Source organism: Haliotis rufescens, unplaced genomic scaffold (assembly GCF_023055435.1).
Source record: "Haliotis rufescens isolate VD_foot unplaced genomic scaffold, xgHalRufe1.0.p SCAF_15, whole genome shotgun sequence".
Taxonomy (NCBI): domain Eukaryota; kingdom Metazoa; phylum Mollusca; class Gastropoda; order Lepetellida; family Haliotidae; genus Haliotis; species Haliotis rufescens.
Genome location: NW_025963835.1, coordinates 33,784,160 through 33,806,535, shown reverse-complemented (window position 1 = coordinate 33,806,535; position 22,376 = coordinate 33,784,160). Strand labels below are relative to the sequence as shown.

At 42.8% G+C, this 22,376-nt stretch overlaps 1 protein-coding gene across 1 annotated transcript; it reads left to right on the top strand.

Annotated features, from left to right (window-relative positions):
- The first annotated feature begins 6,909 nt into the window (after positions 1 to 6,909).
- On the top strand, positions 6,910 to 16,227 carry LOC125380128. The gene is made up of 9 exons (XM_048396490.1): positions 6,910 to 7,107; positions 8,751 to 8,861; positions 11,093 to 11,320; positions 11,737 to 11,914; positions 12,813 to 12,928; positions 13,433 to 13,589; positions 14,080 to 14,184; positions 15,206 to 15,224; positions 16,135 to 16,227. The coding sequence occupies exons 1-8, from the start codon at positions 6,924 to 6,926 to the stop codon at positions 15,210 to 15,212; spliced, it is 1,086 nt and encodes a 361-aa protein (XP_048252447.1). The 5' UTR covers positions 6,910 to 6,923; the 3' UTR covers positions 15,213 to 15,224; positions 16,135 to 16,227.
- The last annotated feature ends 6,149 nt before the right edge of the window (positions 16,228 to 22,376 follow it).

Below are 22,376 nucleotides of genomic sequence, written 5' to 3'. Positions count from 1 at the left end.
CTTACCCCCTCGAGGACACTCATTCCACCTCGTGTACACTCATCCCTACTCGATGACACGTATCCCAACTCGTGGAGAATCATCCCACCTCTTGGACACTTATCCCACCTTGTGGACACTCATCCCACCTCTTGAACATTCATCCCACCGCTTGGACACTTATCCCACCTCTTGGACATTCATCCCACCTCGTGGATACTCATCCCACCCCGTGGACACTCATGCAAACTCGAGGACACTCATTCAACCTCGAGGACACTCATTCCATCTCGTGTACACTCATCCCTACTCGATGACACTTATCCCACATCGGGGAGAATCATTCCACCTCTTGGACACTTATCCCACCTCGTGGACGCTCATCCCATCCCATCGACACTCCTCTCATCCCCTCGACAATCAACCCAACTCGTGAACACGCATCCCTACTCGTTCACACTTATCCCACCTCGTGGACGCTCATCCCATCTCGTGGACAAGCATCCGACCTCGTTGACACTCATCACACCCCATGGACACTCATCCAATCCGATTGACACCCATCCCATCTCGTGGACACTCATCCCTACTCGATATGCGATCAAGCGATATGCAACCGCTACGTAAGGGTGCTAATCGTGTACTTTGCTATAATTGGTATAAGAGAATATCGTCATCGAATGGCCATTTCGTTTTTATTACAGTTTGAGCCATCATCAAACGTGGGTGTATACTTTCTTTATGCCTAGCAGGGTGTCTTCTGAAATTGAAAATTATTGATGTGGCGGAAAAAGCCAGCATGTGTCTGGGGACAGGTCGTGGGGAACTGTGTCCAACCACACCTGGCAGCTTCACCGCACGAGTTGCAAATTGGTGACTACGCTTCGAAACATATTTCTCTCTCTCTCTCCTGGGTAAGGTACAGGCATAGCCCACTGATATGAAATACTAACGTCAGATAGACCTGGGTAAGGGACAGGCATAGCCCACTGATATGAAATACTGACGTTTGACAGACCTGGGTAAGGTACAGGCATAGCCTACTGACATGAAATACTGTCGTGAGATAGACCTTGGTAAGGTACAGGAATAGCCCACTGATATGAAATACTGACGTCAGATAGACCTGGGTAAGGGACAGGCATAGCACACTGATATGAAATACTGACGTGAGACAGACCTGAGTAAGGTACAGGTATAGCCCACTGATATGAAATACTGTCGTGAGATAGACCTGGGTAAGGTACAGGTATAGCTCATTGATATAAAACACTGTCGTGAGATAGACCTGGGTAAGGTACAGGCATAGCCCACTGATATGAAATACTGAGGTGAGATAGACCTGTGTAAGGCACAGGTATAGCCCACTAATATGAACTACAGACGTGAGACAGACCTGGGTAAGGGACAGGCGTAGCGCACGGATATGATATACTAACGTGAGTCAGACCTTAGTAAGGTACAGGTGTTGCCCACTGATATGAAATACTGACGTCAGATAGACCTAGGCAAGGTACAGGTATAGCTCACTGATATGAAATACTGACGTGAGGTAGACCTGGGTAAGGTACAAGTATAGCTCACTGATATGAAATACTGACGTGTGATAGACCTGGGTAAGGTACAGGTATAGCTCACTGATATGAAATACTGACGTGAGGTAGACCTGGGTAAGGTACAGGCATAGCTTACTGATATGAAACACTGACGTGAGGTAGACCTGGGTAAGGTACAAGTATAGCTTACTGATATGAAATACTGACGTGTGATAGACCTGGGTAAGGTACAGGCATAGCTTACTGATATGAAACACTGACGTGTGATAGACCTGGGTAAGGTACAGGTATAGCTTACTGATATGAAACACTGACGTGTGATAGACCTGGGTAAGGTACAGGTATAGCTTACTGATATGAAATACTGACGTGTGATAGACCTGGGAAAGGTACAGGTACAGCTCACTGATATAAAATACTGACGTGTGATAGACCTGGGTAAGGTACAAGAAAAGCTCACTGATATGAAATACTGACGTGAGGTAGACCTGGGTAAGGTACAGGTATAGCTTACTGATATGAAATACTGACGTGTGATAGACCTGGGAAAGGTACAGGTACAGCTCACTGATATAAAATACTGACGTGTGATAGACCTGGGTAAGGTACAAGAAAAGCTCACTGATATGAAATACTGACGTGAGGTAGACCTGGGTAAGGTACAGGTATAGCTCACTGATATGAAATACTGACGTGTGATAGACCTGGGTAAGGTACAGGTATAGCTTACTGATATGAAATACTGACGTGTGATAGACCTGGGAAAGGTACAGGTACAGCTCACTGATATAAAATACTGACGTGTGATAGACCTGGGTAAGGTACAAGAAAAGCTCACTGATATGAAATACTGACGTGAGGTAGACCTGGGTAAGGTACAGGTATAGCTCACTGATATGAAATACTGACGTGAGATAGACCTGGGTAAGGTACAGGTATAGCTTACTGATATGAAATACTGACGTGTGATAGACCTGGGTAAGGTACAGGTACAGCTCACTGATATAAAATACTGACGTGTGATAGACCTGGGTAAGGTACAGGTACAGCTCACTGATATAAAATACTGACGTGTGATAGACCTGGGTAAGGTACAAGAAAAGCTCACTGATATGAAATACTGACGTGTGATAGACCTGGGTAAGGTACAAGTATAGCTCACTGATGTGAAATACTGACGTGTGATAGACCTCGGTAAGTTACAGGTACAGCTCACTGATATAAAATACTGACGTGTGATAGACCTGGGTAAGTTACAGGTACAGCTCACTGATATGAAATACTGACGTGTGATAGACCTCGGTAAGTTACAGGTACAGCTCACTGATATGAAATACTGACGTGTGATAGACCTGGGTAAGGTACAAGTACAGCTCACTGATATAAAATACTGACGTGTGATAGACCTGGGTAAGGTACAAGAAAAGCTCACTGATATGAAATACTGACGTGTGATAGACCTGGGTAAGTTACAGGTATAGCTCACTGATATGAAATACTGTCGTGAGATAGACCTGGGTAAGGTACAGGAATAGCCCCCTGATATCAAATACTGACGTCAGATAGACCTGGGTAAGGGACAGGCATAGCACACTGATATGAAATACTGACGTGAGACAGACCTGGGTAAGGTACAGGTATAGCCCGCTGATATGAAATACTGACGTCAGAAAGACCTGGGTAAGGTACAGGTATAGCTCATTGATATAAAACACTGTCGTGAGATAGACCTGGGTAAGGTACAGGCATAGCCCACTGATATGAAATACTGATGTGAGATAGACCTGTGTAAGGCACAGGTATAGCCCACTAATATGAACTACAGACGTGAGACAGACCTGGGTAAGGGACAGGTATAGCCCACTGATATGAAGTACTGACGTCATATAGACCTGGGTAAGGGACAGGCATAGCCCACGGATATGGTATACTAACGTGAGTCAGACCTTAGTAAGGTACAGGTGTTGCCCACTGATATGAAATACTGACGTCAGATAGACCTAGGCAAGGTACAGGTATAGCTCACTGAAATGAAATACTGACGTGAGGTAGACCTGGGTAAGGTACAGGTATAGCTTACTGATATGAAATACTGACGTGTGATAGACCTTGGTAAGGTACAGGTATAGCTCACTGATATGAAATACTGACGTGTGATAGACCTGGGTAAGGTACAGGTATAGCTCACTGATATGAAATACTGACGTGAGGTAGACCTGGGTAAGGTACAAGTATAGCTCACCGATATGAAATACTGACGTGTGATAGACCTGGGTAAGGTACAGGTATAGCTCACTGATATGAAATACTGACGTGTGATAGACCTGGGTAAGGTACAGGTATAGCTCACTGATATGAAATACTGACGTGTGATAGACCTGGGTAAGGTACAGGTATAGCTTACTGATATGAAATACTGACGTGTGATAGACCTGGGTAAGGTACAGGTACAGCTCACTGATATAAAATACTGACGTGTGATAGACCTGGGTAAGGTACAGGTACAGCTCACTGATATAAAATACTGACGTGTGATAGACCTGGGTAAGGTACAAGAAAAGCTCACTGATATGAAATACTGACGTGTGATAGACCTGGGTAAGGTACAAGTATAGCTCACTGATATGAAATACTGAGGTGAGATAGACCTGTGTAAGGCACAGGTATAGCCCACTAATATGAACTACAGACGTGAGACAGACCTGGGTAAGGGACAGGTATAGCCCACTGATATGAAGTACTGACGTCATATAGACCTGGGTAAGGGACAGGCATAGCCCACGGATATGGTATACTAACGTGAGTCAGACCTTAGTAAGGTACAGGTGTTGCCCACTGATATGAAATACTGACGTCAGATAGACCTAGGCAAGGTACAGGTATAGCTCACTGAAATGAAATACTGACGTGAGGTAGACCTGGGTAAGGTACAGGTATAGCTTACTGATATGAAATACTGACGTGTGATAGACCTTGGTAAGGTACAGGTATAGCTTACTGATATGAAATACTGACGTGTGATAGACCTGGGTAAGGTACAGGTATAGCTCACTGATATGAAATACTGACGTGAGGTAGACCTGGGTAAGGTACAAGTATAGCTCACCGATATGAAATACTGACGTGTGATAGACCTGGGTAAGGTACAGGTATAGCTCACTGATATGAAATACTGACGTGTGATAGACCTGGGTAAGGTACAAGTATAGCTCACTGATATGAAATACTGACGTGTGATAGACCTGGGTAAGGTACAGCTATAGCTTACTGATATGAAATACTGACGTGTGATAGACCTGGGAAAGGTACAGGTACAGCTCACTGATATAAAATACTGACGTGTGATAGACCTGGGTAAGGTACAGGTACAGCTCACTGATATAAAATACTGACGTGTGATAGACCTGGGTAAGGTACAAGAAAAGCTCACTGATATGAAATACTGACGTGTGATAGACCTGGGTAAGGTACAAGTATAGCTCACTGATGTGAAATACTGACGTGTGATAGACCTCGGTAAGTTACAGGTACAGCTCACTGATATAAAATACTGACGTGTGATAGACCTGGGTAAGTTACAGGTACAGCTCACTGATATGAAATACTGACGTGTGATAGACCTCGGTAAGTTACAGGTACAGCTCACTGATATGAAATACTGACGTGTGATAGACCTGGGTAAGGTACAAGAAAAGCTCACTGATATAAAATACTGACGTGTGATAGACCTGGGTAAGGTACAAGAAAAGCTCACTGATATGAAATACTGATGTGAGGTAGACCTGGGTAAGGTACAGGTATAGCTTACTGATATGAAATACTGACGTGTGATAGACCTGGGTAAGGTACAGGTACAGCTCACTGATATAAAATACTGACGTGAGATAGACCTGGTAAAAAGGGACAGGTATAGCTCACTGATATGAAATACTGACGTGAGATAGACCTGGGTAAGGTACAGGTATAGCTCACTGATCTGAAACACTGACGTAAGATAGACCTGGGTAAGGGACAGGCATAGCTCTCTGATAAGAAATACTGACGTGTATAGGCCTAAGTAAGGGACAGGCATAGCCTACTGATATCAAATACTGACGTGAGATAGACCTGGGTAAGGGACAGGCATAGCCCACTGATATGAAATACTGACGTGTATAGGCCTTAGTAAGGGACAGGTATAGCTCACTGATATGAAATACTGACGTGTATAGGCCTGGGTAAGTTACAGGCATAGCTCACTGATATGAAATACTGAAGTGTAATAGACCTGGGTAAGGGACAGGCATAGCCCTCTGATATGAAATACTGACGTCAGATAGACCTGGGTAAGGGACAGGTATAGCCCACTGATATGACATACTGACCCGTTGTTACTGACAAGTTATGTGTCATATTCAGTAAATGGAATGTTTACCTGAGATCAATTCTGGAATCACTTAAGTGGCAGATAAAAGATTGAAAAGCTAAGCTAAAAACAAAGTCCGTCTTTCCATGAAATGTGAAGACAATGTTCATGCCCCCATGCGCCTGGGCAGCCAAGAAATTTGAGTCGTCACCAACAGAGGGTGAATTGAAATGGGGGGTTAACGTCGCGTCCAAGATAATTGCACATTATAGCACACTGAGATAGCATGCTGCAGTTTAACATGAAAACCTCACTCAGACACAGTATACTGACTCCAAGCCCGCCAGTTTAACATGAAAACCTCACTCAGACACACTATACTAACTCCGGGCCGACCAGTCCTTGTTTGAGCCCCACAATGCCGAGCGCCTGACAGGGCATCAACAAGTACGATCTTTTAACGGATTTTTTCGGTATGACAAGGTCGGGGATCGAACCCCGGACCTTTCGCTCTCCGTGCGGACGCACTACAACGAAGCCATGGAGGCGCTCTGCTCGACATGAAGGGGAACATGCTTTATCAGGTTCCACGTCCATGATTAGAATCTCGTTTCAATATAAAGCTGGAATAATAAGCAATTTGTAAGTGCATTGGCATTATTCCTGCCATATCAAGGCGGGCGATAGCGAGAAGTCTTCACGCTTCTCTTGTAAAGGATGAATAATCTAAATAGGACAAACCATTTTTCTCAAGGATCATTTTCTGCCCTGAGATCTGAACTTTTGATATCCAATCCGCTCTACACGAAGGTTGTATGATGTCCTTCAACCAATTCAAAATATATGTCAAACAGACAAAACCTTAACCTTACCATCTGTTTCAATTCGTAAAAATATGCTGGGGTTTGCACAAATCTTTGTCAAAATCAATTACATACAGCGTGGTAGATATTACCACGTGGGTGACGCGCCTGGACACGTGACAGGTATCGAATGCCTATAATAACTCTTGAGGATGAGGAAAAAAGTCAATCGGAATCAACATGACGATGTTCGACAACGGTCTCTTCATAGTTCTCCTGGCTGTCCTTGCGCCATCGCTGGGATGTCCGCCTGGGCCAGATGAGCTCCCCGACAAGCTTGCTGGCCTCTTGACTCAACTAGAAACCGCGAAGGCTGATTTCCAAAGTATCTTTGATGTCACCGATGAACAGTGTCCATGTCAGAGTAAGTAAATGGCATTTTTTAAAAAGATCTATAAAGCATTACAGGATTAATCTAATCTAAACCTACAACGTGATGTCTATTGCCGAGCAGACCTTAATGCCGAGCGCCAGACAGGGTAATAACAAGTACCATATTATAACGTCTTATAAAATGACGCGGCCGGGGATCGAGCCCCGGACCTATCGCTCTCCGGGCAGACTATCTACGAATAGACCACGAAGGCGGTCTGCATCTGATAGCTTTTCTTTAGTTCAGCTATATTTTCTAGCTTCAGGAGCACTTGCTTGACAACGCTATAAGGATCTATACCGAAACGTCGCTTTTTACAGTATTAAAGAAGTTGTTATCCATAAAATTGTGTCTACCTTGTCATCCGTCAACTTCTAAGTAATGCCTATCAAACAATTGAGGAGCACTTGTATCTCAGGATTCAGTATTTACATTTCAATCGCGTATGCGCTAAGTGACTGTTGAACTCTTGATCTAAACAATCTAAAAAAGTAGGGAATATTTGCAAAAAACAGCTGATTACAGAAATACAAAGAGGTATCGAGTGATGGCATTGCATGGAAAAGGAAACGGAAGGATTAGCCTAATATGACAATCAAGAGAAAATGTTGGCGGTGTATTGTAAGGGTGCAAACAACACGATGACAGTGGTGGGTAGTCTTTTAAAGCGACAAAACCCTTTCCTTAATCAAAAGAAGTATCTGCCAAACGCGGAACTCATTCTACAATTCCAACGTTATCGTGAGCATGTGTTTAAAAATCACTATCGAATAAAACTTCGATAAATGTCAAAGCTACGTCTCACACTAATTTTCAGTATCTTATAATATTGTATTGATAATGACAACAATTATTTCAGTAGTTTGTGCAGGTTCACGATGGCTATCGACAAGGGCGATGCCATGTTTGTTTGTAAACACTGAAAGTAGTTCCTACCTGACCTTTCATATTTACATCTCTATTCCTATATGACACAAACGCGTACCGTTTTCATCCGTTGGCTTATCCTGCCGAGAAACCTCCCCATAATATGATAAACCTGAAGATTAAGTTGAATTCTAGGCCAAAACGCCTATAAACAAATGCCACTTTGATCAGTTTTCCCTTAACTTTGCAGTGTGGGATGGTGGTGTACAAAATTAAAAAACAAATGTTTTCAAAACAAGTGACAAAATCCTTTCCATAGTCGATTGTACGATTCCGACTACACCACGTGTTTATGAATAACTATCAAATAGTGATGATACCAGGTGTTCGCAAAGTGTTGTGCGTATCTTGTCCCAGCGGTGGCACCCGTCTCAAGCACATGCAAATACACTCTTCAAAAAAAAGAAACGCACAGATAGTATGTAGTTCATTGAACCTGACTACACAAAAAATCCGGTATTTAAATTGGAAATGTTGGTGGCCTGATATTTGACAAACGGTGCGTCAAAACTTATTTAAACTTAATCTAACTTATTTAAAGCTGAACTGTTTACAATTGTAGACGTTTCCATATTTACAGGTGTGTTTAAGTTCCAAGTTCCAATACATGTACGGCTGATGACAGCATTGTATCGTCAATAAACCGGGACAAACACAAAGTGATGGTTTTAAATAAATAACGATATTAATGTATATTTCTGTTTCAGCTCCCGGAGATTGCTTTGAAAGTGATCTCGAAGCCCTCAACGCCACACTTTGCGATCTTATCAACAATCTCACAGCATTGATCGGGGATCAATCAACGGACTGTCCTGCACGTAAGTAGAGAAACGAATTAAGGCAACATCGGACAGAGCGTTCACCTGAACCGCCTTCATGTTGACAAAAGAGACCAGATTGATCTATGAAAGGCCATGAAAATACTTTTAAGCTGACAGTCATTAGAACATTTGAACTGACAAATTCAGTACACTGAAGAAAACACGATCCAGACAAGAAATGTTCAACTGTCTAGTTGAAATTCAGTCATATATACCTTTCACTTTATCAAGCTTTATGCTTGTATGAATTGTATTTCGTAATACAACCCATGCTTGTCCCCGTGAATATCAGGGTTAGAATAGGTCTTCAGCAACCCATGTTTGTCCACGTGAATAGCAGGGCTAGAAAAGGTCTTCAGCAACCCATGTTTGTCCCCGTGAATATCAGGGTTAGAATAGGTCTTCAGAAACACATGTTTGTCCCCGTGAATAGTAGGGTTAAGCTAGGTCTTCAGCAACCCATGTTTGTCCCCGTGAATAGAAGGATTAGAATAGGTCTTCAGCAACCCAATTTTGTCCCCGTGAAGATCAGCGTTAGAATAGGTCTTCAGCAACCCATGCTTGTCCCCGTGAATATCAGGGTTGGAAAAGGTCTTCAGAAACGCATGTTTGTCCCATTGAATATCAGGGTAGACGAGGTCTTCAGCAACCCATGTTTGTCCCCGTGAATATGAGGGTAAGAATTGGTCTCCAGCAATCCATGTTTGTCCCCCGTTAAGATCCGGGTTAGAATTGGTCTCCAACAATCCATGCTTGTCCCCCGTTAAGATCCGGGATAGAATGGGTCTCCAACAACCCATACTTTTCCCCTTTTAAGATCTGGGTTAGAATTGGTCTCCACCAATCCATGCTTGTCCCCCGTTAAGATCCGGGTTAGAATTGGTCTCCAACAATCCATGCTTGTCCCCCGTTAAGATCCGGGTTAGAATTGGTCTCCAACAACCCATGCTTGTCCCCCGTTAAGATCCGGGTTAGAATTGGTCTCCAGCAATCCATGCTTGTCCCCCGTTAAGATCCGGGTTAGAATTGGTCTCCAGCAATCCATGCTTGTCCCCCATTTAGATCCGGGATAGAATTGGTCTCCAGCAATCCATGCTTGTGCCCCGTTAAGATCCGGGTTAGAATTGACCTCCAGCAATCCATGCTTGTCCCCTTTTAAGATCTGGGTTAGAATTGGTCTCCAGCAATCCATGCTTGTCCCCCGTTTAGATCCGGGATAGAATTGGTCTCCAGCAATCCATGCTTGTCCCCTTTTAAGATCGGGGTTAGAATTGGTCTCCAGCAATCCATTCTTGTCCCCCGTTTAGATCCGGGATAGAATTGGTCTCCAACAATCCATGCTTGTCCCCCGTTAAGATCCGGGATAGAATTGGTCTCCAGCTATCCATGCTTGTGCCCCGTTAAGATCCGGGATAGAATTGACCTCCAGCAATCCATGCTTGTCCCCCGTTAAGAACCGGGTTAGAATTGGTCTCCAACAACCCATGCTTGTGCCCCGTTAAGATCCGGGATAGAATTGACCTCCAGCAACCCATGCTTGTCCCCCGTTAAGAACCGGGTTAGAATTGGTCTCCAACAACCCATGCTTGTGCGCCGTTAAGATCCGGGATAGAATTGACCTCCAGCAATCCATGCTTGTCCCCCGTTAAGATCCGGGTTAGAATTGGTCTCCAGCAATCCATGCTTGTGCCCCGTTAAGATGCGGAATAGAATTGACCTCCAGCAATCCATGCTTGTAAGAAGCGACTTAAGTGATTGGGTGGTAAGGCTCGCTATCTTGGTAAATGAATGTCAGCAGCGTAGACCGATGCTCATGATGTCAGTCACTGTATTGTCTGGTCCAGGCTCGATTATTTACAGACCAGATATAACTGGATAATTGCGGCGTTAAACAACAAACAAACAAACAAACATATTTCTGAATGACGAGGCAGACCTCTGGTATGAAATCTATTTGCAAAATGTTATATTGTCCATCGTCGTACTTTTAGATATCACATTATTTCTCATGCCAAGTTGATTTTGCGTTTTACAATACATATGTACATACTTTTTCTATTGGAAGACTGTACCTGATTACAGCTTAAAGCCCTGAAAAGTTCATATTTAAAACCAATCCTTTGTCCTTCTCTATATTGATATTTCCGCCACTTTCCTCTCAAATAATGTCGTATTATTGGGAAATTAAAAACAAATTTCCCAATCACAAGATTAACGATGTTTTACAGTTGAAGGATGTGCCGCACTTGTTGGTGGATGCAGTCGGAATGACATTGCTCAGGTTGACCCAGTGGGGACCATCCTGCCGAGTTTGGATGTGACTTATAATGTCAGCGCTTTTACAGTAAGCGGAGACAATGCATCAAGTTACAGCATATACTATGTTTCGTATCCGCCCCTCCGGATTGTTTGCGAGTCCAGGACCACGGCTGGGAACACATTGAACCTACTACACGGTAAGTCGTTACACCCTCATTACCTGGTTAATGTCCTGCCAGTAATACAGAAACGTCAACAATCAAACACTAAGAAGTTAAACAATAATGCGGAAACCAATCTAGAATTTTCACACCATTTTCATTTTCTTCTATGGATGGTTGAAGCTTCTTGTTATAGCAGTACGCGTATACAGGAGTGAGTGAGTAAGGTTTTACGCCGCTTTTAGCAATATTCAAGCAATATCACGGCGGGGGACACCAGAAATGGGCTTGACACATTGTACCCATTTGGGGAATCGAACCTGGGTCGTCGGCGTAACGAGCGAACTCTTTAACCACTAGTCTACCCCACCGCCCGTTAAACTACAAATGTTGACTGTATGCTTCCATATTACACTATTATATTTGTGTATTATATGTTTGTCTCTGTCTAGGTTCACCGTTTGGAAGCGGTACTGGTATCGCTGTCTTGGATGATCTGCTGTATTTCGCCATTAATAATTTTAACAACGCGGGTATCAATTTCCTTGCGTCCATTCCTACATCTGGCGGACCTGTGCAGCTTCATACCATGATTTCCTGCGAGGCTGGGAAAGTCAGAGCTTTTAATGGGTTGGTATCGCTGTTATGTTTCTGTATTTTACACAAAATTACTGTTCATAACGGTCTAGTTCCTTAATTATTCAATTTAAGATTAATTATATGCAGTGTAGGTCAAGTGAGTGAGTGAGTGTGTTGGATTTAACGGTGCTTTGAACAGTATTCCAGTTATATCACGGCGTGTCTGCTTAATGTGGGAGGAAAGACCGAAGTGATGCGGGTCTCAGACGTTTACCACTTCGGTGAAACCTACGAGCACGGGTATGGTGCTGACAAACTTAGAAACATAATCGGGGCGAACCGGGATTCGAACCAACAATCGTAGGTTTCTGGCGTACCAAAGGGACGCAACTCTGAACAGCAACTTGCGGCGCCTTAGACAACTGGGCCAGCCGTTCACCAGTGACACAAGTGGGAAAAAGAATGTAATAATATTTTTCTCATACTCCTTTTCTCGGATTGGTTTATTTCTCTTGAAACATCCAAACCTGTCTTTTAAAACATAAAGCCTTATGGTTCGTGAGGCCAACTACAGTGGGTATCAGGGCACCAAGGCGTGGCGATCTTATTTACCATATTTACCATCTCTGCTCGTGAATGTTCCTTATCTTAGTAAATAGATTGAGTAATGTTATTCAAGTTTTACATATTAACAGTTAAAAGTTCAAGCGAAAGCTTGGAATATTGCCAAGTATAGACCAGCAAGGTCAATGGCAACACCTGGTCAGATTGTTCAATATATACATCTGATTAGGTGCTTGACCTTATAAATATAAGACACCAAGCACATTGGTGGGTGATGTTTCAAAACAAAAACGTCTGAAGTATCCTCAAATGAAATTTGGCATACGTTTGTCAGGCAAGTAAACAATACTCCATGTTGACTGCAAGGAATCATCTTCTCTTTAAGGCGAGTGTACTTCAGCGACTGCAAGGAGATCAAGTGCGTCAACGAGACAGGTGGAGATTTGCAGACCAAACTGAAGTTTTCAATGTCCATTACATCGTTTGACGTCATTGACGATAGTACGTATAACAAAACATATACCACGTACAGTGGAACATATTCCCCAACCTTCTTTGTTTGTTGTTTAACGCCGCACTCAGCAATATTCAGGCTATATGACGGCGGTCTGTAAATAATCCAGTGATTGACCTCGATCCACGCATTTGGGATACGATGACATGCATCAACCAAGTCAGCGAGCCTGACCACCCGATCCCGTTAGTCGCCTCTTACAATACGTATAGTCGTTTTTACGGCAAGCATGGGTTGCTGAAGACCTAGTAAGACTCAACAGTGTCTGGTCCAGACTCGGAGTATTAACAGCACGCCGTCATGTAGCTGGAACATTGCTGAGTGTGGCCTTAAACAACAAACAAACAAAACTTTCATTTGAAATTGTGTTGAGAAAAGGGGTAAGCAGCTAATCCATGCTGAGATGACTAGCTGTATCTACAACATGTTGCATGTCATTCTTTGTGATGAAGTGGTGATTAATGCAAAATTTGATTTGTTTTCTTCGACAGACAGGATCGTGTTTATTGATGCTGCTGGTGGTGTGTGGATTTACGACATTGCGACCAACTGTTTCAAGCTGCTGTACTGCATTCCGGGCGAACCATCCGGGGACGTCAAGGTCAACCGCTGTTCTTCTTTGATATACCTGGCCTACCCAGGTGTCAGGTCAGTGTAAGGAAAGTGAGTGAGCGAGTGAGTATGGTTTTACGCCGCTTTAAGCACTATTCCAGCAATATCACGGCGGGGGACACCAGAAATGGGCTTCACAGATTTTACCCATGTCGGGAATCGAACCCGGGTCTTCGGTGTGACAAGTGATCACTTTAACCACTAGGCCACCCGACCGCCCCTCAATGAAATGAAGAACAATGCTACATTGTGTACAGAAACAAACGAATTACTCACATATCTGGTCGGATACAGTCACCAAAATCCTGTTATGACATATCATGATACTTTTTGGTTTGATCATCGAAAATAAAGCCAAATCATTCAAGTTCTCTTCCAGACAATCCGAGGATGTCTAACTAGGATGTCTTTGTGGTTTCAACCGGTTACCCATTGAGTACCTAAGATCTGTTATGTCAAACCCCATTTGATCTTGGATGGGAAATGATTATGATGGTTGTAACAGGCATGTTTTATCTTCTTTAAGCGATCTCGGCATTTTCAACGCCACATCCTTGGAGTCGGCGGACACTCTGGAGTACACCACGTCCAACCCCAGTGACTGTCCGAGTCTCGGATTCGAACCAGACTGGTAAGTTAAATCACAACAGCAACATCACATAGCCCAGGAGACATGTCAAAACATGGAACACGGCACAACAGGATATATCATTCTTATACCATCTTCAGAAAGTTACAAAACCAGTTATTAATCCCATGTACATCACAGAACTACGAGTAGACATCATGGTAACCAAGCGCAGGACCAGTTGACGGAAAACAAATGAATATGTGAACAGTTTTGTTCCAGTTGTTCCTCTTATTTTTATTCAGCCATAGTCGTGTTTTAAGTTGATTTGATCCGTTGAGGAAGGTATCGCTCAGGGTCCATACCTCTTGCCTTGTTATAGCCTTCCAAATACCAACATATACAGACAACCGTGAAAATCGGGGTTGGAATAGGTCTTCAGCAAGCCATGTTTGTCCCCGTGAAGATCAGGGTCAGAATAGGTCTTCAACAACCCATGCTTGTCGCAGTGTAGATCAGGGTTAGAATAGGTCTTCAGAAACCCATGCTTGTCCTCGTGTAGATCAGGGTTAGAATAGGTCTTCAGCAACCCATGTTTGTCCCCGTGTAGATCAGGGTTAGAATAGGTCTTCAGAAACCCATGCTTGTCCCCGTGAAGATCAGGGTTAGAATAGGTCTTCAGCAAGCCATGTTTGTCCCCGTGAAAATCAGGGTTTGAATAGGTCTTCGTCAACCCATGTTTGTCCCCGTGAAGATCAGGGTTAGAATAGGTCTTCAGCAACCCATGCTTGTCCTCGTGTAGATCAGGGTTAGAATAGGTCTTCAGCAACCCATGCTTGTCCCCGTGTAGATCAGGGTTAGAATAGGTCTTCAGAAACCCATGCTTGTCGCAAGAGGCGACTAACAGAATCTGCTGGTCGGGCTCGATAACCCAATTGCTTGGATCGATGCTCACGATGCCAATCACTGGATTGTCTGGTCCAGACTCCTTTGTTTATAGCTGGAATGTTGCTGAGTGCGGCGTTAAACAACAAAAAAAACATTGAAGTGATACATATAATAAACAAGTTTTTGTCTTTTTCAGCCCATAATTGGCAGAGTGGGTAAGATTTTATCGTTAGAATCATACAAGTGCCACAGGTTCGTGTCATTATTTAATAGGAGAATAAGTTTCCATGTTATAACCTTTAATCATCATAGTAGATATATTAACCAAGTGTGTATTAAGTTGTATCACCCGTGAAAACCCCGGTAAGAATAGGTCTTCAGCAACCCATGATTGTCGTAAGAGGCGACTGCGCTTGTCGTAGGAGGCGACTAACGGGATCAGGTGGTCAGGCTAGCTGACTTGGTGGATGCATGGCATCGTATCCCAAGTGTGTGGATCGATGCTCATGATATCAATCACTGGAATGTCTGGTCAGGAAACGATTATTTACAGACCGCCGTTATATAGTTGGAATGTTGCTGAGAGCGACCTTAAACAACAACAAATAATCGAACGAACGAACGAACGAACGAACGAACGAACGAACAAACAAACAAACATATTTCTGAATGATCGAATGACAGACTAACAATCAATGTGTAGATGGCAGATAAGGGGCGATGGGGTAGCCTTGTGGTTAAAGCGTTTGCCCTTTACGCCGAAGCCCTGTTTGGATTCCCCACATGGGTACAATCTTTGAAGTCAATTTCTGGTGTCGCCGTGATATTGCTGGTATATTGCTTAAAGCGGCGTAAAACCATACTCACTCACTCAGTTAAGATAAACAGATCATACAACTCTCAAGGTGTTTTTCATGTATTTACATGTATTTCTTTAACATACATTTCTTGTTTTAACCTTTTCTGAATACAGAATATGGTTGCAAAAATATTATTTCGAATACACAGTTTCACGAGAAACAGGCAAACCCAAAAGTGATAGTGAAACTATAGAGACTAAACAGTCTGTACAGGAAGTAACCAGATAGTTATGATATTGACTTTATCATATACTTCTCATTTCAGGGAGACAGACCGCCACTGCGTGTTGAAAAGCAAGCAATAAAATGTGTAGAAGGCATTGAGTCAAATCTGTATTCAATAAACCTTTAAACACGACTCATGTGTATTGTGATTTTTGTTATGAACTAGGAAAATATATTTTAATTTGATTACAAAGTATGAAACTTATTCATCAATTTGTGCGAGACCTCACGTCAGTATTTCATATCAGTGGTCGATACATGTGCCTTTGAGAGAGAGAGAGAGTTAGAGAGAGAGAGAGAAGGGGGGTGAGGGAGATGAGGGAGAGAGAGAGAGATGAGGGAGAGAGAAGGGGGAGAGAGAGAGGGGGGGTGAGGGAGATGAGAGAGAGAGAAAGAAGGGGGTGAGGGAGATGAGGGAGAGAGAGAGAGAGGGTAATGAGAGAGGGGGCTGAGGGAGAGAGAGGGCGGGTAATGAAGAGGGAGAGAGAGAGAGAGAGAGAGGGAGAGAAAGGGGGCTGAGGGAGAGAAGAGAGAGAGAGAGAGAGAGAGAGAGAGAGAGAGAGAGAGAGAGAGAGAGAGAGAGAGAGAGAGAGAGATGAATTTGTATAAGGATGAGTTTTATTCCATACTGAAAGGCCTCAGCCCCATAGTACAATTCTGTTTTCGGGTGGTCGTATTTTTGGACAAACTAACAGAAAATGAAACTCATCTTCAATCACATTTAAACCACATAGCTCCCATATTCTCAATTCTCTGGCTCTGTTTCTATGTCTGCCTACTTCGATCCTAAGTCTATGAGAGCTGCATCTATTGTGCTAAACTTATTCATACAAACAGTGTTCTGGGGAAATAGTTGTCTTAAAAAGCTTGTAATCATTGCATTTTTCTGAATTTAAAACTTTCGATGACCATTTTTGTAAGTACATGTCCTTAAGTCTTTGGTGTATATATACTAAAAATGAATCTAGATTGTTTGGTATACATTGATTATGCCAAACATACCCATAGCCGCATTCATTTAATAACGACATCACATCATATACCCAATTGGGAATTCCATGTTTTTCATACAATAACATCGTACTATAACATTTTCTAGGTAATCTATCAATAGGCATCTTAAGAATCTTGAACCAATACTTGAGAATTCTTACATGTTGAAATATGTAAAGTGGTACACGCCCACATTCACCATATACCATAACACTCGATGTACAGTTCTTTACGCCAAGGAATCGTTGACAAGCATATAAATTGGCCAGTTCAATAGTTATGTATTCAGTATGACCTCAGACCTCTGCTTCAAATAAAAGAATTGGAGTAATGTTTGTATCAAATATTTTTATATGAAAGATAAGGTTTTATATGAAAGATCAGGGAAAGTTTTAAACCTCTGTAAGATTGCCATGGGAATCTTTTTTGCCTGCATTGCTGCCTTACTGATGTGGTAATTCCACGATAATCAGCCTGTGAAGGTTACCCCCTGATATTTACAAAAAGTGACAATTTGTAATGGTTGTGAGTTGAAGAAACATTTTCCCTACTTATATTTCTTTTTTAAAAACCAACACTTTCGTTTACTCAATGTTCACTTGGAGTTTACATTTAGAAAAGTATAGCTCCATTTGATCTATCAAATTCTGGAAACTTTTTATAGCTCTAGAGAACAGAACTATATCAACAAAAAGCAACAGACATATCTTAACAATATCTGGATGCAGCTGGATGCCAACCGTACAGTTATCCATAATTTGTATAGCCAGGTTATGAAAAAACAGAACAGGAAGGGGCTAAGAATACAGCCTTGGCATACACCAATGTTACATGTGAAGACATCAGAATATATTCCCCGATTTTTAACACATGACTTTACATTTTAATAAATATTGCATAATAATTTACCCATTTTGTTACTCACACCATTTGAAAGAAACAATGACAGCATTATATTTTTCTTTACAGAATCAAACGCCCTTTTGCAAATCTACAAAAAATGCATAACATTTTTCATCTTTTCTCTGCATGTATTTGTGAATAATCGTATTAAGTATGAAAATATTATCCGTGGCTGAGTACCCTTGTCTAAAACCTGCTTGTTCTTTCGAAATTTTATCTAATGAATCTGGCCAAAAGGTGAGCCTTTTATTGATAATAGAAAGAAATATTTTGCAAAAAACACTCAGAAGGGTAGTTCCTCGATAGCTGTTTGTATCGGTACGTGATCCTGATTTATGTAGTGGAATAATCACACCGATAGTCCACTCTTTGGGGAAATAAAACGTTTCTAAAATCATATTAAACAGTAGTTCAAGGCATGGGAGTAGAATATTGACAGAATGTTTAAAAAACTCTGGAATTAAACCATCTCTCCCGGAACTCTTGCTGTTTTTCAAATCGTAGATAGCTTTTTGAATTTCCTCTCTTGTAATTGGCGAGTCAAGAATTGTAGCAGTTATGTCATTGTCACATGTTTCCTGATCTGAAAATTCAAAGTAGGTATGATCCCTATCACCATAACCACTAAACATATTTTAATAATCATACCATTTATCAATTTCAATATTAATTTTAAACTCATAATGTGGATTTAGCTTTCCGAGGGTTGTCCAAAATTCTTTCAACGATTTCATGTTATCTTCCAAATATTTTTCAATTCTTTTCAAGAAATATAAGTGCCTCTCTAATTAACTCGATACTTTCATCAATATTTGTGAATACGGCATCAGCTGCTTTTTCATCAAGTGATACAAACTTGTCTGAAGATAAGTAACAAATAAATATTTCTTCTTTATCAATTCTCCATTCAAATCTAAATGTACAATTCATATCATGATTACCATCGATGTCTGAGTGAAGCGTACACGTACGTGAAGACATCGCGTTGCGACTCGTAACGTGTGTCTATATCGAATGTTTTACATATATACGGTGGAGATAATAAAGTCATTTACACTTGCCCCTGCACTACTAATGAATGTATAGTCCCCAATACCAGCGTCACTGCCACAACGACCATTCATAATATGAATATTTAAGACAAAGCATAGATTCAACAAACTTTTACCAAACTTATTCAAAATAGGATCAGCAGAGTATCTCTGTAAATCAAAAAGATCTATCAAGAAACCCCAAGACGAGTTATCACTACCTTCAAGATGATCCTAAATGCCGTCTCCACAAAGTCGGGTTCTGTCCCTGTTCTGGAGTTAAAATCTCCCTCCAAAATACATGAAACGTCATCGATCTGTTTTAAAATATCCAGGAGCTCGTCTTGGAACATCAGTACACCATTTCTATAGGTAGCACGTTTATCATAATAGGTTGAGCCTTCTGGGTGTATATACGTACAACAGTACAGCACATTTGTTTCAGTACCAAACAGTAATTTATCTAATAGAATGTTAATACCACTTTCTTTCATCCAAGTTCGTTTAATATATTTTTTCAGCTGTTTTCTAACCATAACTATGATACCGCCAGAGAGTCTCCCTGTTTTTGCTAACTTATCACCTGGTCTATTATAATATAAATAATCAGCCAACTTGTTCTGGAAGTCTAACTTCTGAATCCACGTCTCTTTGAGGCCTACAATGTCAAATGAATGTAAATATGAAATATATAATAAATATGTCTGTTATGTCACAGTCTTCTAATTTGAACTTCAATCCAGATATATTCCAAACTAAGAGTTTTATTGTAGGAGAGTCATCACTTTTTAAATCCTCTGAGTCTTGGTATGGGCCCCGGCCACACCCCTAGGTAGTGCGGTCCTGCTGGCTGCCCCTAGAGCTGGTAGCCTGACTGCGGGTAGTGGGGCGCGAACTCCCCTCATTCCTGGGTGAATTGTTGATTCTGTCAGAGACCCCACCTCTTCTCCCATCCAAGACATTGATTGAGGCATCCGTAACCTATTTGGGTGCTGACACAATTATGCTAACTTTATAAAAATAATGTTTGGATTGGTCTTCGTCTTACATTTCTTTAATTCTTGTCACTGGTTCAATTTAAGCCATTGGAGATGCCATATCCCTTTGACTTAAGGGAATCTCTCAAACTTAGAGACTTCATCTTATCCTACCAGGGCACAAGTTTAGCGATCACAGGGCGTGGTCTATCCGTGTTACGTTGTCCTGTTCTATGTGCCCGCTCAATGTCTCTTGGAACAAACAGATCTATATTAATGGCTTCCCTGGCATAGTTCAACACTTCCAAAGTTTTGTTTTTTGCAGATTACATTGGATTCGCTCGGTCCCTCTGGAATACCATACAAAAGGATATTATTTCTTCGACCCCAACTCTCTGGATTCTCTAGACGTGTATCAACATTGTCCAAGTCATAATATACATCGTCTAGTTTTTACAGACCGCATCCACACCTAGCCTAATAAATATTGTTCTCCCTTGTTCGTATTCACTTGGTTTCGTAAATCTGTGATGTCACACATTAATGTTTGTAATTCTTCTTTCACTGAAACAATTTCCTTTAATAGTTTGTCTTCAGATTGCCTTGACTCATCCCACCTCTTCGACACTCATCCCACCTCTTGGACACTCATCCCACCTCTTGGACACCCATCCCACCTCTCGGACACCCATCTCACCTCGTGGACACTCATCCCACCTTTGGACACTCATCCCATCCCGTGGGCACTCATCCCATCCCCCTGGACACTCATCCCATCTCGTGTACCCTCATCCAACTTTTTGGACACCTATCCCAGCCCGTGGACACTCATCCCACCTCGTGGACACTCATCCAACCTTTTGGACACCCATCCCACCCCGTGGACACTCTTCCAAACTCGTGGACACTCGTCCCACCCCGTGGACACTCATCCCACCTCGTGTACACTCATCCCAACTTTTGGACACCCATTCCACCTCTTTGACACCCATAACATCCCGTGGACACCCATCCCACCTCGTGGACACTCATCCCACCCCGTGGACACTCATCCCATCCCGTGGGCACTCATCCCATCGCGTGTACACTCATCCCAACTCGTGTACACAAATCCCAACTCGTGTACACTCATCCCATCTCGTGTACACTCATCCCAACTCATGGACACTCATCCCCCCTCGTGGACACTCATCCCACCTCGTGGACACCCATCCCACCTCTTTGACGCTCATCCCATCTCGTGTACACTCATACCATCTCGTGTACACTCATCCCAACTCATGGACACTCATCCCACCTCGTGGACACTCATCCCATCTCGTGTACACTCATCCCATCTCGTGTACACTCATCCCAACTCGTGGACACTCATCCCCACCTCGTGGACACTCATCCCAACCCGTGGACACTCATCCAATCCCGTGGGCACTCATCCCATCACGTGTACACTCATCCAAACTTTTGGACACTCATCCCATCACGTGGACTCTCATCCCATCCCGTGGGCACTCATCCCACCTCGTTGACACTCATACCACCGCGAGGACACTCATCCCTACTCGTGGACGTCCATCCTACCTTACCGTCGCCCATCCTACCTCTTGGACCCTTATCCCACCTCGTGGACACTCATCCCACCCCGTGGACACTCATCCCACCTCATGAATACGCCTCCATCTCGTGGATACTTATCCCACCTCGTAGACACTCATCCCACTCCTTGGACTCTCATCCCATCACGTAGACACTTTTCCCACCTCGTGGACACTCATCCCACCCCGTTTGACACTCATCACATACCATGGACACTCATCCCAAACCGTGGACACTCATACCACCTCGAGGACACTCATCCAATCTCCTGTACACTCATGTCTACTCTTTGACACTTATCCCACCTCGTGGACAATCATCCCATCTCTTGAACACTTATCCCACCTCTGGGACACTCATCCCATCCCCTCGAAACTCAACCTACCTCGTGGACACTCATCCAACCTCTTGGACACTCATACCACTTCGTGAACACTCATCCCATCTCGTATACACTCATCCCTAGTCGTTGACACTTATCCCACCTCGTGGAGAATGATTCCCCCTTTTGGACACTTATCCCACCTCGTGGACACTCATCCCATCCCTGGACAATCAACCTCGTGGACACTCATCCCTGCTCGCGCATACTTGACACTTATCCCACCTCGTGGAAAATCATACCAACTCGAGGAAACTCATCCCATCTAGTGTACACTCATCCCTACTCGTTGGCACTTATCCCACCTCGTGGGCAATCATCCAACCACTTGAACACTTATCCCACCTCTTGGACACTCATCCCATCCCCTCGAAACTCAAACCATCTCACGGACACTGATCCC